The sequence below is a fragment of the Ranitomeya variabilis genome, chromosome 3, assembly GCF_051348905.1.
Source record: "Ranitomeya variabilis isolate aRanVar5 chromosome 3, aRanVar5.hap1, whole genome shotgun sequence".
NCBI classification, from domain to species: Eukaryota; Metazoa; Chordata; class Amphibia; order Anura; family Dendrobatidae; genus Ranitomeya; species Ranitomeya variabilis.
Genome location: NC_135234.1, coordinates 409,220,846 through 409,239,750, shown reverse-complemented (window position 1 = coordinate 409,239,750; position 18,905 = coordinate 409,220,846). Strand labels below are relative to the sequence as shown.

Below are 18,905 nucleotides of genomic sequence, written 5' to 3'. Positions count from 1 at the left end.
GAGACATTTAGGTGATAAAAATACACATTTTAATTTCTGTCATGTCACTTTGCATTAATTCCTGTAAAGCACCTGAAGGGTTAACAAACTAACTGACAGCAGTTTTCAATATGTCAGGGGGTGCTGTTTTTAAAATGGTATCACGTTTGGGGGGTTTCCAATATATAGGACCCCTAAAGTCACTTTAAACATGGATAAGTCCTTAAAAAAAGAAATTTTGTACATTTCCTTGAAAATATGAAAAATTGATGCTACATTTTTAAAACTCCTAAAATGCTAACAAAATAAAATAACATTTTACAAATGGTGCTGATATAAAGCCAACATGTGGGAAATGTTATTTATTAATGGTTTGCTGTGGTATGACTATCTGGATTAACCCCTTCACCCCCGGAGCTTTTTCCGTTTTTCCGTTTTCGTTTTTCGCTCCCCTCCTTCCCAGAGCCATAACTTTTTTATTTTTCCGTCAATTTGGCCATGTGAGGGCTTATTTTTTGCGGGACGAGTTGTACTTTTGAACGACATCATTGGTTTTAGCATGTCGTGTACTAGAAAACGGGAAAAAAATTCCAAGTGCAGTGAAATTGCAAAAAAAGTGCAATCCCACACTTGTTTTTTGCTTGCCTATTTTGCTAGGTTCACTAAATGCTAAAACTGACCTGCCATTATGATTCTCCAGGTCACTACGAGTTCATAGACACCTAACATGACTAGGTTATTTTTCACCTAAGTGGTGAAAAAAAATTCCAAACTTTGCAAAAAACAAAACAAAACAAAATTGCGCCATTTTCCGATACTCGTAGCGTCTCCATTTTTCGTGATCTGGGGTCAGGTGAGGGCTTATTTTTTGCGTGCCGAGCTGGCATTTTTAATGATAGCATTTTGGTGTAGATACGTTCTTTTGATCGCCCGTTATTGCATTTTAATGCAATGTCGTGGCGACCAAAAAAACGTAAATCTGGCGTTTCAAATTTTTTTCTCATTACGCCATTTAGCGATCAGGTTAATGCTTTTTTTTAATTGATAGATCGGGCGATTCTGAACGCGGCGATACCAAATATGTGTAGGTTTTTGGTTTTTTTTATTGATTTATTTTGATTGGGGCGAAAGGGGGGTGATTTAAACTTTTATGTTTTTTTTATTTTTTTCACATTTTTAAAAACTTTTTTTTTTTACTTTTGCCATGCTTCTATAGCCTCCATGGGAGGCTAGAAGCAGGCACAGCCCGATCGGCTCTGCTACATAACAGCGATCATCAGATCGCTGTTATGTAGCTAAAATGCAGGTGTGCTGTGAGCGCCGACCACAGGGGGGCGCTCACAGCCACCGGCAATCAGTAACCATAGAGGTCTCAAGGACCTCTATGGTTACAATGGAGGAGCATCGCCGACCCCCGATCATGTGACAGGGGTCGGCGATGCGCTCATATCCGGCCGCACGGCCGGATGCGGTAGTTAAATGCCGCTGTCTGCGCTTGACAGCGGCATTTAACTAGTTAATAGCGGCGGGTGATCGCGATTTCACCCGCCGCTATTGCGCGCACATGTCAGCTGTAAAAAACAGCTGACATGTCGCGACTTTGATGTGCGCTCACCGCCGGAGCGCACATCAAAGCGGGGGTCCCGACATGTGACGTACTATACCGTCACATGTCGGGAAGGGGTTAAAGGGATAATCATTCAAATTTAGAAAAGTGCAAATTTTTTAACATTTTTCTAACATTTTTGATACTTTTTATAAATAAACACAAAACATATTGACCTAAATTTACCATTATCATAAAGTATAATGTGTCATGAAAAAACAATCTCAAAATCACTGGGATTTGTTGAAGCGTTGCAGAGTTATTACCACATAAAGTGACACCGGTCAGATTTCAAAAAATTGGCTCCGTCACTAAGGGGTTAAGATGGGTATTGCACATTATTAAGCAGGCCACAGATTTCATAAATATGGCAAAGATAAAGGGCATCTCTGCTGCAAAAAAGCATCAAATAGTGCAATGCCTTGGATATTTCACAAAAAATTTACCATGATAATCATTCTCTGAACAGATTTGTGGCTTATACGGAGAACTAATGGGTTGGTGCAGATAAAGGCACAATGAGAAAAGTTTCTGCCAGACAAATGAATCAGATTAGGAGAGCAGTTGCTAAAATACCATTAAAAAGCAGCAAACCGGTATTTAAAGCTTCTGATGCCTCTGAAGTCCCACGAACCTTAATGTGTAGGAACAATTCAGCCATCACTAAACAGTGCTCACAAGCAGAAACAGTTGCAGTGGTTCCAGACATACATGAAGACTAATTATAATACACAGTTTGTTTACTGATGAGTGCTATGTAACCCTGGATGGTCCAGATGGATGGAGTAGTGGATGGTCACCATATCCCAACAAGGCTGCGGCATCTGCAAGGAGGTGGCCGACTAATTTTTGGGCCATTCCGGAATCATGGGGAAAGAGCTACTGGGTCATTGCTGTGAAAATGACCTCAGTAAAGTATATAGTTTCTGACTTAAACACTTTCTTCAATGGTAAAAAAAAATAACCGCGTCATCTGTAACATAATCATCTTCATACATGGGAATGCACCGTCTCATGCTGCAACGAATACCTGAGTCATTGGCTTCTATAGGCATAAAATGAGAGAAACTCCTGTTGTGGCCACCATTCTCCCCTGACCTCAACCCTATTGAGAACATTTGATTTCTCAAGCAAAAGATCTGTGAGGGAGGCAGTTCACAGCAAAACAGCAGCTGTGGGAGGCTATTTTGACATTCTGCAAAGAAATTGAAGCAAAAACTGACACAAGTTCAAAGGATGCAAGAATTGTTAAGGTGAAAGGAGCCTTATGTTAACACTTTGCCTGTTAAGATTTTTTTGATTGAAAAAGCTTTTGACTTCAGTAAATGTGATCTTTTAATGCTGAAAATTCAACAAATGATAATTTTCAGGTCTTTACAACCTATAAAATGTTTGGGGACTCTGTTGGGCATAATAATTTGGAACAGAGCATTTTGAGTTTTGTTTTTGTTTTTAAAAAAATTATTTTATCATTGGGAGGTTTATCCAATAAGATTTTATTTATAATTTAACAGTTGATGATTTGAACATTATTCTGACTCATTTGCAACAACCATTTAGGGAAATTAGCGAAAAATAGTATCTATATATATAATTGTCTAAGGGGTACTTCCGTCTTTCTGTCAACAACTTCCGTCACGGAAATCCCGCGTCGCTGATTGGTCTCGCCAGCTGCCTGTCATGGCTGCCGCGACCAATCAGCGACGGGCACAGTCCAATTAGTCCCTCCCTACTCCCCTGCGGTCAGTGCCCGGCGCCCGCATACTCCCCTCCAGTCAGTCAGTCACCGCTCACACAGGGTTAATGCCAGCGGTAACAGACCGCATTATGCCGTGGGTTACGCACTCCGTTACCGCCGCTGTTAACCCTGTGTGACCAAGTTTTTACTATTGATGCTGCCTATGCAGCATCAATAGTAAAAAGATCTAATGTTAAAAATAATAAAAAAACACAAAAAACCTGCTATTCTCACCTTCCGTAGTCCGACGATGCACTCGCGCCTGCAGGTTCCGGTGCTAAGGATGCTATGCGAGAAGGACCTGCCATGACGTCACGGTCATGTGACTGCGACGTCATCACAGGGCCTGCGCGAGAAGGACCTGCCATGACGTCACGGTCATGTGACCACAACATCATCACAGGTCCTGCGCTCATACCAACCCTGGGACCGGAAGCTGCCGCGTGCACCGCACACAGGCGACAGGAATACAAGGGGCCCTCGGAAGGTGAATATATGTTTATTTTTTAACCTGTGACATACGTGGCTGTGCAATATACTACGTCGCTGTGCAATATACTACGTGGCTCTGTGCTGTATACTATGTAACTGGGCAATATACTACGTGGCTGGGCAATATACTACGTCACTGGGCAATATACTACGTGGCTGGGCACTATACTACGTGGCTGGGCAATATACTACGTGGCTGGGCAATATACTACGTGGTTGGGCAATATACTACGTGACTGGGCAATATACTACGTGACTGGGCAATATACTACGTGACTGGGCAATATACTACGTGGTTGGGCAATATACTACGTGGCTGGGCAATATACTACGTGGTTGGGTAATATACTATGTGTCTGGGCAATATACTACGTGGGCATGCATATTCTAGAATACCCAATGCGTTAGAATCGGGCCACCATCTAGTTTTCATAATAATTTGGAATGCAGAGTATATATTTAGCCCTTCCCGATATGTCTAACTTTGTTTATGCATTTTCGTTTTTGCCTCCCTTTCTTCCAAGACTCGTAACATCTGTATTTGTCCACATATACGTATGACAACTTATTTTTTTTGTGGGACGAGTTGTACTTTTGATTGACACCACTCATTTACCACCTAGTGTACTGAAAAATTCTAAGTATGGTGAAATTGCAAAAAAACCCCACAATTCTGACTTTGGGTTTATTTTGGGAATTGTTTTTACGAAATACATTGTGTGGTAAAAATGACCTGGAAATATGATTCTTCTCATTGGTACCAATACAACGATACCAAACTAGTCCAGTTTTTTTATTTTAGTGATGAAAAAAAAATTAGGACATTAAAAAAAAATTGTGCTGCCATTTTCTGAGGCCTGTAACATCTTCATTCTTCAGGTGATGGAGCTGTGTGGCCTTACGTTTTGCAGGATGAAACAATTTTTTACTGATACCATTTTGGGCTAGATAGATTTTGATAGCTTCTTACAGCATTTTTTGTGGTGTTGCGGCTACAAAAAACCCCACAATTTTGTTGTTTTAAATTATGGCAGCCAATGGGCGTATATAATGATGCTTGAAAGATGCACCACAGGTCAGTTTATGTTCAGTAAATAATAAGCACAGAGAGCGTGAGATTTTTATAAATCACATCCACTTTGATGGAATTGCAAGAGAATGCAGCAAAAATACAGTGTCAAAAAATCTCCATAAAGTCATTGTGGCCACACATCTGGTGGCACGTCATGGCTGTGCATCACAGCCATTATCTGCTGGGTGTGTGGGTGAGATCACCATTAAACTTAAGGTACCGTCACACTAAACGATATCGCTAGCGATCCGTGACGTTGCAGCATCCTGGCTAGCGATATCGTTGAGTGTGACAGGCAGCAGCGATCAGGATCCCGCTGTGATATCGCTGGTCGTTGAAGAAAGTTCAGAACTTTATTTGGTCGTCAGACCGGCGTGTATCGTTGTGTTTGACACCAAAAGCAACGATGCCAACGATGTTTTACACTGGTAACCAGGGTAAACATCGGGTTGCTAAGCGCAGGGCCGCGCTTAGTAACCTGATGTTTACCCTGGTTACCAGTGTAAAATGTAAAAAAAACAAACACTACATATTCACATTCGCGTTCTCCACCGTCCGCTTCCTGCACTGACTGAGCACCGGCCAGAAAGTGAAAGCACAGCACAGCGGTGACGTCACCGCTCTGCTGTTAGGGCCGACGCTCACACAGTGCAGGGAAGCGGACGCCGGGGGACGCGAATGTAAGTATGTAGTGTTTTTTTTTTTTTTACATTTTACACTGGTAACCAGGGTAAACATCGGGTTACTAAGCGCGGCCCTGCGCTTAGCAACCCGATGTTTACCCTGGTTACCCGGGGACCTCGGCATCGTTGGTCGCTGGAGAGCGGTCTGTGTGACAGCTCCCCAGCGACCAAACAGCGACGCTGCAGCGATCGGCATCGTTGTCTGTATCGCTGCAGCGTCGCTTAGTGTGACGGTACCTTTACTCCATGTACACACTCCTGACTTGCAATATACATGTACAACGGATGTCCGTAAGCCATGAAAGATATTTGCTTTTTCACAATTTGCACTTACCTATATGGAAATTAGTTGTGCCTCTGAAAATGATCCTCAGAAAACTTGCTCATGTTGATTATTTTCTGTGTGTTCACAGTAGATTGGTAAATTTAGTAATTAGTAGTGATGAGCGAGTATACTCGTTGCTCCGGTGGTCTCGGAGTATTTGTGACTGCTAGATTATGTTTTCGTTGCCTCAGCTGCATGATTTGCGGCTACTAGACAGCTTGATTACATGTGGGGATTCCCTAGCAACCAGGCAACCCCCACATGTACTCAGGCTGGCTAGTAGCTGTAAATCATGCAGCTGAGGCAACAAAACTAAATCTCCGAGCAGTTACAAATACTCGGAGACCACCCGAGCATCCTCGGGAAAACCCAAGCAGCGAGTACACTCGCTCATCACTAGTAGTTAGAATGCTTTTGATTGAGGTATTGTCATCTATGCTAGACTAGCCTAGAAAAAGTGGCATCCCACAGCACATGGCCACCACTACCCAGCTTCTCCCTTTCATGGGTATCTGCATCCTGTGCCAAAAGCAATGAATACATTTCCAGGATCAAAATGGGAGACTTACTTTTCCCAAAATCTGGCAAAGCTTTTATAAGAATAATCTAGTAAATTAAGCATTGCCTAGAACAAGTTTTATTAGGAAAAGATACATATATTGTCAGGCCAAAGACTGAACACTGACTATACAGTTGTGTGCTAAGGCCTCATGCACACAACTGTATTTTATCTGCATCCTCTACCAAACTGGACACCCATGGAGATGCATAGGGTCTTTTGTATATTCAGTTTCCTCCAATTTCATATGGAGTTTTTTTCTTTCCATTTCTATATTCATACATTGCACTCTATTGTGTATTGATATGTATTAGACTGTGCACCAGCCCATTGCCTCAATGTAAAATTATAAAAATTCTCTACGCCAAAAAATCACCTCATTTAGAATAATGAAATATGTTTTATTCCAGGCCAAGGAGCGTGTAGGTTTGAAAAAGGACCCAGTTGCATTTTTGGAAAGTCACATTGATACCCCAGGTATGTATCATTTCTGTACGAGACCACTATACCCTATGTAAGAAATGTAAATTACATAATTGATCTGTGTGTACATCTGCCCAATGTAAATTAAATAGGTACATAGGTCACAGTTTTCCTCGTACAATTACAGAATATGAACATTGAGAAAGGTTCTTGAAGGCCTTGAGAAAGGTTCTGTGAACAGAAACATTGCCACATGGGCTAATTAAAGGCCACTTTTTTCTTTGCATATTAATTGGAGTCTCTCATATACTCTGACACAGGCCACAATGAACAACCTGATCAACTCTATGCGAAGGAGATGTGTTGCAGTGCGTGAGGCAAATGGTGGTCACACCAGATACTAACTGGTTTTTGGACCCCCAATACTGTAAAACAGGGATTTTTGTGTACTCACCGTAAAATCCTTTTCTCCGAGCCTCTCATTGGGGGACACAGACTATGCTGCTTGCCACTAGGAGGCTGACACTAAGTTAACACAAAAAAAAGTTAGCTCCTCCTCTGCAGTATACACCCTCGTGCTGGCTCCCAGAGAACCAGTTCAGTGCAAAAGCAGTAGGAACAAACAGTAACAACATAGAAGAGTACAACATGTCAACTTAAAAGAACAGGCAAAAGCCATATAAGCCATTAGGCTAACAGGGTGGGTGCTGTGTCCCCCAAAGAGTGGCTTGGAGAAAAGAATTTTACGGTGAGTACACAAAAATCCCCTGTTTCTCCTTCACCTCATTGGGGGGGACAGACCATGGGATGTCCCAAAGCAGTTCCTGGGTGGGAAAACAACACAAAGTATTAGGCTTCATGCAACAACTGCCTAAATGTGCGCCACTGCTACCTGCAGAATTCTTCTGCCCAGACTCGCATCCGCTGAAGCCTGAGAGTGAATATTATAGTGCTTTGTGAAGGTATGTAAACTGGACCAAGTCACAGCTTTACAGACCTGTCCTGATGCAAATTAAGGAAAGATGCCCGGCAGGATTAGGTGGCAAATTCCGAAACTGTTCTGATCGATATGATCGCTACAAGGAAGGCAACCTTCCAGGACAGAAAAACCAACGAAATGTCCTGAAACGATTCAAAGGGAGGTTCCTGAAGGGCACTTAGCACCAAGTTGAGGTTCCAAGGCTCGAAAAGGCATGCAATAGGGAGGAGCGATGTGTGACACCCCTGAAGAAAGGTCTTAACCTGAAGTTTTGCATCTCTGAAATAAGACCGATAGAGTGGAGATTTGCCCTTGAGAGAGCTGAGTGCCAGACGGGAGTCCAGACAAGCCTGTCTAAAATGGTGGGAACTGAGAAGACGAGAGGGGAAAGACTGCGATCCTTGCACCAAGCAAAAAATGTCTTCCAGGTACGGTGATACGGACCAATATGGGTTTACGGGCACTAACCATAGTGGCCTGTTGAGAAAACCCAGCCTGGGTCAAGACCCAGGATTCATTGGCCATGTCGTTAAACACAGGGCCCCTGAGTTCTGGTGATAGATCGGGCCCTGGGAGAGTAGATCTGTCCGATCCGGCAGCCTCCAGGTTATGTCGGCAATGAGGCGTACCAGCTCTACGAACAATGCGCGGCATGGCCAATCAGGAGCGATCAGGATCACTGGGACTCCTTACACCTTGATCTTCCTGATTACTCTGGGGAGTAACCGCAGAGGGGGAAAAATGTATGGAAGGCAGAATTGGCTCCACAAAAGAACCAGAGCGTCGACACCGATAGTTCTTGGGTCTCAAGACCTCATAAACTGGGGAACCTTGGTATTCAGTGTGGACGCCATAAGATCAACATCTGGGATCCCCCAGCAAAAACAGATCTGGTTGAAGACTTCTAGATGAAGCTCCCACTCCCCCGAGGCGAGACCCTGATGGCTGAGGAAGTCCGTCGTCCAGTTTTCCACTCCAGGAATGTGCACCGCTGAGATCACAGAGTAGTTGTTCTCCGCCCATCGAAGGATGTGAATTACCTCTGACATGGCCGTCCTGCTGCGGGTATCCCCTTGATGATCGATGTATGCCACAGCCATGGCGTTGTCTGATTGAATACGGGTGGGGTGACCCGCTAGAAGATGATGGAACTGTTGGAGGGCCAGCCAAATAGCACGGATCTCCAGAATGTTGATCGGTAGCTTCGATTCCTGAATTGACCAGTGGCCCTGAGCAGTGTGGTGGTGGAAGACTGTTCCCCAGCCTGAAAGACTGGCATCGGTAGTCACCACCAGCCATTGAACGGGTAGAAAAGACTTCCCCTGGTTGAGGGAAGAGTTGAACGTCCACCACCTGAGAGCCTGTCTGACCTGCAGGGACAAGTGACACCTGTGGTCGAGAGAGAACGGGTTTCTGTCCCAAACTGCCAGAAGGGCATGTTGTAGGGGACGAAGGTGCAGTTGGGCAAAAGGGACTGCTTCCATTGCGGCCACCATATTTCCTAGTACCCTCATTGCAAACCATATGAAGTAAGGGGAAGACTGACAAAGTGCTCGGGCTCCTTGTTGAAGGGCTAAGACCTTGTCTGGAGGGAGAATTACCAACCCCCGAGACGAGTCCAGGGACATTCCCAGAAAGGAAATCTGTTGGGCTGGGACAGGAGAGGATTTGCTTAAGTTTATCAGCCAGTCCAGGCGAGAAAGGGTATCACAAGTAATGCAAATGGACTCAGCACAGTCGTATAAAGACGGACCAATGATCAACAGGTCGTCCAGATAGGGCAGAATGATCACGTCCCGAGAGTGCAGAATGGACATGACAGCCGCCATTACCTTTGTGAACACTCTGGGGGCCAGGAATCTCTGGTGAGGGGGGGGGGGAAATCTGAATATGTAAGTGTCTCGGATGTTGATTGAGGCCAAGAATTCTCCCTCTTCCAGAGAAGTGAAAACTGAGCGCAGAGATTCCATGCGGAAATTACGGACCTTGACAAACTTGTTTAGAAGTTTGAGGTCTAGTACGGGTCTTACCTTTCCTTCTTTCTTTGGGACGAAGAAAAGGTTCGAATAGAAACCCTGAAACCTTTCGCTTTCTGGGACGGGGACACTGACGCCATCGTGACGCAATGCGTCTATGGCCTGGAAGAAAGAGTTTGCTCTTGCCTCTGAAGAGGGAGGATAGGAGGGAAAAGCCGGATTACTCACCGGTAATGCCCTTTTAATGAGCCACGACAGCACCCACTTTGAGAGAGGGACCCGCCCATAGGAACAGGAAACCTACAGAGATAAAAGGGCGGCCCCCCTCTCCTCCTCAGTTGTTTTTCAGAGTACAAGAGGAACCGCCATTGTTAAATTAGTATACATTCTTAATTATTAGTACATTTTATTATATCTATAATCACCCATGAGAATATTTTGTATTAATAACTATACATATCTACAAGGGTGGGAAGTGACAGGGTGCTGTCGTGGCTCATTAAAAGGGCATTACCGGTGAGTAATCTGGCTTTTTACCCTTCGCCACGACAGCACCCACTTTGAGAGACTTTCAGAGACCCTTCACCTGGGTGGGATTACCGTACTAAGGACGGCTCTCCCGAATGCCAAGTCAGAAGCGGAAGACAGATCAAGCCTATAGTGTCTATAGAAAGTTGAAGGCGACGACCAGGTTGCGGCCTTACATATGAGCTCGATGGGAATGTCTTTATTCTCCGCCCACGAGGATGATACGGCTCGAGCTGAATGCGCCTTTACTCCCTCTGGAGGACTTTCGCCTTTTGACAAGTATGCAAGATGGATAGCCTCTCTGATCCACCGGGACAAGGTAGCTTTCGTGACTCCATGGCCTTTTCGATGACCCTGAAAAGACACAAACAGAGCCCTACTCTGTCTGCAAGAGCGGGTTCTGTCTATGTAGCCCAGGACTGCTCTTTTAACATCAAGCATATGTAGTTTTTCCTCCTCTGAATTTGCTGGATTATCATAAAAGGAAGGTAGAAAAATCTCTTGGGCTCTATGGTATTTTGTAGCTACCTTAGGGAGGTATGAAGGATCAGGTTTGAGAACTATCCTATCCTGATATGTTATTAGGAATGGAGGGTCTATAGAGAGGGCCTGGATGTCACCCACTCTTCTGGCAGAAGTTAAGGCTATCAGTAAAGCTACCTTGTATGTGATGTTTTTAAGAGGGATAGAATATAAAGGTTCAAAGGGAGGACCAGATAAGGAGTCTAGGACTAGATTCAGGTCCCAGGGTGGCAGGCGTGGAACATGAACCGGTGTACACCTCTCGCATGCCCTAATAAATCTAGTTACCCATCTATTACTAGCAATGTTAGCACTATAGAGGGCTCCCAGGGCAGACACTTGAACGCTCAGAGTATTAACTGATAACCCCATTTCACGACCTTTCTGTAAAAATTCAAGGATGGCTTTAATAGGAACCTTAGAGAAGGGTTTTGTATAGAAGTTGAGGAATTTTCTCCATACTCTGCTATAGATTAGAGTTGTAGATTTTTTTCTGCTCAACAGTAATGTATTGATTAGTTCTTGAGAAAACCCTCTTAAAGTTAGTATCTGCCTCTCAAGTTCCACGCCGTGAGGTGGAGGCCCTTTACTTGTGGATGGTAGAATGGACCCTGAAAGAGTAGGTCTGTAGTCACTGGCAGAATCCACGGATCGCAAACTGACATCGCTCGAAGACAGGAGAACCAAGGCCTCTTTGGCCAAAATGGAGCTATCAGAATCACCTTTGATCTTTCTTCTCTTATTTTCTTGATCACCAAAGGAATTAGCATCATTGGTGGGAAGGCGTAGGCTAGATCGTAATTCCATGGATACTGGAGCGAGTCTACTAGATCTGGACGATCTGCCACATTCAGGGATGCAAACATTGGTACTTGCCTGTTGCTCCTGGTCGCAAATAAATCTATCTGCGGAAGACCCCAAATGTCCACTATGTTTTTGAATATGCGAGGATTGAGGGTCCATTCTCCCTGGCGGAGCGTGTGGCGACTTAGAAAGTCGGCCCTTGAGTTTTCTATACCTCTGATGTGGACCGCCGTGAGAGATAGAAAATTGGGTTCTGCTAGATCGAAGATGTCTGCCGCTGAACACATGAGACTTTCCGATCGCGTTCCGCCTTGCCGATTTAAATACGCGACGACAGTTGTGTTGTCCGACCGGATCTTGACATGAGAACCTCGAAGCTGAGGAAGGAAAGAATTTAAAGCATAATATACTGCATTTAACTCCTTCCAATTGGAAGACTGCTGAGTCTCTAAAGGAGTCCAGCAACCCTGGGCTATATTTTGACCCAGATGGGCTCCCCACCCCTCTGGGCCTGCGTCAGTAGTAAGTATTTTAGGGGACCTAAATGCCCATGAGACTCCTCTGGACAAATGGACTTTATTTAACCACCAACGAAGTGAATGAAGTACGTCTTCAGATAAGGTGATTTTTGAATTTAGATGTTCCTGGAAATGAGACTGAGCATGAAGCACCTGGTGTTGTAGGGTTCTGGTATGGTATTGGGCCCATTGAACCGCAGGAATGCAGGAGGAGAGAGAGCCCAAGAGAGACATGGCCTCTCTGAGGGACATACGAGGATTTGATCTTGCCGTAGCGACCTTTGAAACTATGATTAACTTTTTGGATTCTGGTAAAAGACATTTTTGACTTACAGAGTCCAAGACTAGTCCTAGGAAGGACTGACGAGTTTCTGGAAGAAGTCTGGATTTTTTGAAGTTTATAATCCAACCTAAGGCCTGCAATGATGAAACGGTATTAGACAAGCGTTTTTCACATTGAGATGCTGAATTACCAATTATTAAGAAATCATCTAAATAGGGTACAATTAATGTGTCTTGATGACGAAGATGGGCCATCACCTCTAGCATAAGTTTCGTGAAGATCCGAGGTGCCATAGATAGGCCGAATGGCATGGCCGTAAATTGGAAGTGACGGATCCGGCCTTGTAGAACTACTGCAACTCTGAGATATTGTTGGTGTTCTATATGAATTGGAAGATGATAGTACGCATCCTTCAAATCCAGACCTGCCATAAAGCACCTAGGGAACAAGAGTTTTATAGTAGATCTTATAGATTCCATCTTAAAGGTGTGTTCAACCAAAAAGGCATTTAGTCTTTTTAGATTAATTATAGTACGAAAAGTACCATCAGGTTTTGGAACCAAAAATAAAGAGGAATAAAACCCTCTCCCTTCCTGGTTTATTGGTACTTCGATGAAAACATTCTTTGCCAAAAGGCTCAGAATTTCTAACTGAAGCGCTTCCTGTTGTTCCGGCGCTTTTAGAGATGTTACTACAAAGTTGTCTTGTGGTAATTTAAAGAAATCTAATCTTAATCCAGATTTTATTAGCTGAAGGATCCATTGATTCGAGGTTATATTTTCCCATTGATGATAAAAGAATTTCAGTCTGCCCCCTACTGGGTATTCATCACTGATGGTATCTCCCCCGCTTAGATGTTTCGGGATTACTATATAAGGCACCTTTCGGTCTGGTTTCTTTTGTTTCCCACCGATCTTTTTGGGCCTCATACGGCCTCCTCCTGTTAAATGGCCGTCTTCTAAACGCTCTCCTATAAGAAGGAAGAAACTGTTTAGGAAAGCCCTTCCTTCTTTCTCCTGCCTTGTTAAGTAGGTCATCCAGAACCTTCCCAAACAAGAACTCACCCTGGCATGGGATTGAACATAATCTGGTTTTTGATTGTGCGTCTCCCTTCCATCCTTTGAGCCAAAGGGCACGACGAGCTGCATTAACCAGACCTGCTGACCTGGCTGCTAAACGGAGGGAGTCCGCTGAAGCGTCAGCTAGAAATGCTGCGGCACTTTTAATCAGAGGCAAAGATTGAAGAATCTTATCCCTTGTGATCTTGCCTTTCACCTGTTGTTCAAGCTGGTCAACCCAGACTAATAGGGACCTGGCTGTACATGTGCCTGATATGGCCGGTTTAAAAGCTCCAGTGTTTGTCTCCCAGGACCTTTTTAGAAGAGCTTCTGTTTTGCGGTCTAAGGGATCTAATAGAATCCCTGCATCTTCCACAGGTAGAGATGCCGGTTTCGAAGTTGACGCCACCGCTGCATCCACCTTCGGGACTTTAGACCACACTGCCAATTCCTCATCGCTGAAGGGGTAGCGTCTTTTAGAAGAGGATGGGAGAAACCCCTTCCCCTGTTTGTCCCATTCCTTCTTTACAAGGTCTTTAACGGCAGAAACTACAGGAAAAGCTCGCCTCTTTTTATGACCCAGGCCTGCAAACATAATGTCCTGTGCAGATTTAACTCCCTTAGTGTCTGGACACCCCATAGTGTTCCTTACAGATTTTATAAGGTTGTCAATGCTCTCAACTGGAAAACACGCTCCACCTTCATCCTCCGAGGAACTAGGAGATGATCCTGAGGTGTTGGAGGATCGAATTAGGCCCTCTTCAGACTCTGAGCTAGAGATTGGAGATAGGTGCTTAGTGCCCTGCTTTTTCAAGGATTCTGACCCCAGGGACTGTATTTCTTGCCGTATTAAGGCTCTAATATCTGTGGCTGTAACAGCTGCCTCATCCTGTAAGGTCTGGCTGATACAGGATTGACATAGCCTTTTAGAATATGTGTCAGGTAAGGGCTGCCTGCATAGAGCACATTCCTTATGCTTGGATTTACTAGTCCTTTTAGCCTAGGGGAAAATCAGAGAAGGAAGGGATCAGCTTATGGGAAAAGGATTATAACACTCACCCAGTGAAGCTATTATATTCATCATTATACCGGATTAGGAGATGGAGACACTGTGTGGGGTCTGAGTACTGCATCCGTACTTCTTGATTTACTTCTGTGAGTGTCAGATCCATCCATGGAATGACCACTCCGTTTAGCCGCTGACTTTAAGCTTTTAGCGCTACTTTTGTCAGCGCTATCACGTTCCACAGCAAGTGGAAGCTCAGTATCTGCCGGGGACGACATATTGAGCAACTAGCCCTGTGCCCCGGCGTTTTTGAATCGCGCGGTCCCAGGCAGCGTGCCGCGCCCCCCGCGAACCGGAAGTGCACCAACACTTCCGGTTCAATGAAGCAGCGCAGACTTACCCGCGCACCAGAGCCGGCGCTGCTGCTTTCTGGAATCGGCGCCCCGTACACACAGGCTCCCTCCATAGGCCGGGCCTTCCATGCCCGGAACCTGCCGGATAGTGCCCAGACGAGGGGGGAGGCTGCATGCAGTGGCTCCCCCGCCGCTGCTTCCGATGCCGCAGCCCCTGCTGTCACCGAGAGAACCACGCAGGCGGATGTACCGGCTCGGGTAAGAAAAAGTGGAGGCGCTCCAACCACCTCCGTCTGTAGGTAATCCAGAGAGTTCCGATAGGAACAGGAAACCAACTGAGGAGGAGAGGGGGGCCGCCCTTTTATCTCTGTAGGTTTCCTGTTCCTATGGGCGGGTCCCTCTCTCAAAGTGGGTGCTGTCGTGGCGAAGGGTAAAAAAAACGTGAAGGGGGGCACGTAGCAAAGTTGATTTTGTATCTGGACGACACCAGATCTCTGACCCACTCGTCGGAGACGACAAAGCCAGACCTGACGAAAGAGAAGTAGGCGGCCACCAACCCTGCCGATGTCGACCGGATAGCGCTGGTAGTCAGGGTGAAGAAATTCTCTGAGACTTAGGACCTTTAGGTCTCGACTGCTTGGGTCAGGACTTCCAATGCTGGTTAGGTCGCTACGAGACCTAAGCTCCTCCATCACTTCGTGGAGAACGTCCTGAACCAGACGAAGTAGTGGTAGTGGCCCAGCCTGGAGTGGAGCGAAAGGGACGGAAATGGATTTGTTGCTGTCTCCGAAAGGGATGCCCAAGTCTCTGTTGGGGAAGGAATTTACTTTTCCCTCCCATAGCATCGGAAATAAGCTGATCCAGCTTTTCTCCAAATAAGCGACCGCTTTGATAAAGGAAAGGAGGTGAGAGACTTTTTTGAAGCAGAGTCCGCCTTCCACTCTCTGAGCCATAATGTCCTTTTGATAGTGATGGCATTGGCTGCTGACTGAGCAGCACAACTGGCTGCATCCAAGGACGCATGTACCAGGTAATCGCCTGCCTGGGAAATTTGGTTGGCAAGGTGTGCTGCCTCAGGAGGAAGGTTACTGCGCTGAAGTGAAGTAGCTAAGGTCTCTGATCAGAAAACCATTACCTTAGCTACCCATGCTGCAACAAAGGATGGATAGAGAGACGAACCTGAGGCTTAAAAGACAGAGCGAGCCAAACTTTTTATCTGACGGTCTGTGGGATTTTTGATGGATGAGCCATCTGGCACAGACAGGAGAGATTTGGATGCTAGGCGGGATACTGGGGGATCTACCACCGGAGATTCAGTCCAATCATTTTTCAGATCAGTTGAAAAAGGATACTTTGCTTTGAGAGGCCTTTGTCCTGTGAAGCGTTTATCTGGGCATTCTCTGTGCCTATTAACTATGGCTCTAAATTCAGGATGAATAGCTGATGCCATATGAGAGCATTTAGTCTTCTCAAAGGACACGGTTTGATCAGGAATCTTCCTCAACCTTTAAAGCCTGGTTGACAGCCTCAATAAGCGAATCCACTGTTTTCTGAAAATCTGGCGAATCCAGATCTAAGGAACCATCAGATTCATGTTAGCTACTGACCTCTGGAGACTGAGAGCGAGAAACAGAGCTCTGAGGCGACAAGGCATGTGTCTGCTCAGGAGATGTGCTAAGGATCCATTTTCTAGGTGCCTGGCGGCTTCTAGAGTGCTTTCGGCCCCTGCTAACCGACTGCTCCAGGTTTGGGGAGGATCCGACTACATCAGTCTAGCAAACGCTCCGGTCTCCTGAAGGATCACTGAGGGATTCAATCGTTTTAGCCAGCGAAGCCATGCGCTGGCGGAGGGCTCCTGAGCGCAGTTGGGGTCACAGACATTGCAGAGCGGCGAACTATGAGCCTTAGGAAACGCAGACTGGCAGGAGGAGCATGAAATAATATAGTCATAGTATTGGTTAGACTTTTTAGTTGCCTTAGGCTGGGACATGATGTACCCTTCAATGTGGCCCTATAATAATAGGTGCTGCTGAGAAAAGGGGTTACAGCAGGGAGGAGGATGTATAATGCAGCGCTCCCTTACCCAGGTCTGTGTCCCCGCTCCTCCTATTTCTCCAACTGCCCCTGCGCTGAGAACACTTGCTGCCAGGACCTTCTTCTTGATGGCAGTGAGTCCTGAGGCGGTCTGGGGGGAGAAAGATGGCCCCCGAGATCTCAGAGGCGGTTCTTGTGATGTGCGAGAAGCTTCAGGACCGGTGGGCGGAGCCTCTGCGTCAGGTCATCGCGTGGGTGGACTAAATTTGTGGCGCTGGCCGGCGCCGATGCAGGAAGGGGCCGAATACGCACCCCCGCAGTCAAAATGGGTCCCCCTTAACCAGCACTGCCCCAGACCACCTAAAAGGAGCCCTCCAGCCCGGCACTTACCCGGAGAAGCTGCTGGGTGGCTTTAAGGTAGCTTGCTGCAGGTCCTCCTGTGCTGCTGCTGGTTTGGACGGTGCAGGGATAAGGGGTAAAACCTTCAATCCACCATCCCTTTAGAAGGGAGGTGGAGAGGGACCGTCCACCTCCTTGTAACATCCACTTTAACAGTGGTGGTGCAGTGGGGGCTGCCCAGACACCAAAAAAGCAGCCACTTTACATCCAAGGGGTTAAATCCCCTAGGATGGGACAGGGCTAAATGTCTGGCATTAGGCCTGGCTGCGGAAGAGGATACGCGGAGGTGACACTCCATGTGCTCGTCCATTAGGAGTGTGGGGAGATCAGTGCCCTAGAAGGGACCCGTCGCCCAAAAAATTCAGCCCAGGCTTGGCATCCCACTTCGCAGGAGAGGATACGGAGAGGCGACACTCTCCGTGCTCACCTGTTGATGGTTCGGGGAGATCGTAACTATAAAAGGATCTGTCGCCCCTTCATTCCACTTGGAAAAATGTAAAAATTGGCAAAAATCAAAAAAATAAAATAATAAAGATCTTTCGGTCTGAAGACCAGACCCATGTGCCTCCTACGGACACTAAGGGTATGTGTACACGTTGCGGATTTGGCTGCGGATCCGCAGTTTTCCATGCGGTGTACAGTACCATGTAAACCTATGGAACACCAAATCCGCAGTGCAAATGCTGCGGAAAATTCCACGCGGAAACGCTTCGGTTTATTTTCTGCAGCATGTCAATTCTTTGTGAGGATTCCGCAGCGTTTTACACCTATTCCATAACAGAAATCCACAGGTGTAAAAACACAGGCGAAATCCGCACAAAATGTGCACAAAATCCGCAGACAATCCGCGGTGAATCCGCAGGGCGTTTTACCTGCGGATTCTGCAGAATCCACGCAGAAAAATCCGCAATGGAATCCGCAACGTGTGCACATACCCTAAGCAGGAACTGGTTCTCTGGGAGCCAGCACAAGGGTATATATTGCAGAGAAGCTAACTTTGTGTTAACTTAGTGTCAGCCTCCTAGTGGCAAGCAGCGCACACCCATGGTCTTGTGTCCCCCAATGAGGCGAAGGAGAAATTTCACATTTTAGACTGGCCTTTTATTGTGACCAGCCTAAAGGCACACCTGTGCAATACCCATATCTAATCAACATTTTCATATTCCACCCCTGTGAGGTGGATGGATTATCTCAGCAATGGAGAAGTGCTCACTAACACAGATTTAGACTAATTTGTGAACAATATTTGAGAGAAAAGTCTTTTTGTGTAGATAGAAAAAGTCTTAGATCATTTAGTTCAGATCATGAAAAATGGGAGCAAAAACAAATGTTGCGTTTATATTTTTGTTCAGTGCCTGTGTATATATATATATATATATATATACACACACACATACATATACACATACACACACACACACACACACGCTTCTCACAAAATTAGAATATCAAAGTTTATTTCTGTTCTTCAATACAAAAAGTGACACTCATATTATATAGAGTGACTACAAACAGGGTTATCTATTTCAAGTGTTTACGTCTATTAACCCCTTCACCCCCGGAGCTTT

General features: G+C 45.7%; 1 protein-coding gene across 2 annotated transcripts in view; it reads left to right on the top strand.

Moving 5' to 3' along the window:
• LOC143816176 (multidrug and toxin extrusion protein 1-like) overlaps positions 1 to 18,905 on the top strand; it is a 139,576-nt gene that overhangs the window by 115,882 nt on the left and 4,789 nt on the right. For both annotated transcript variants that reach the window (XM_077296250.1, XM_077296248.1), the window contains one exon: positions 6,865 to 6,931. In XM_077296250.1, the coding sequence (XP_077152365.1) occupies positions 6,865 to 6,931 (67 nt within the window). The remainder of the gene's footprint in view (positions 1 to 6,864; positions 6,932 to 18,905) is intronic.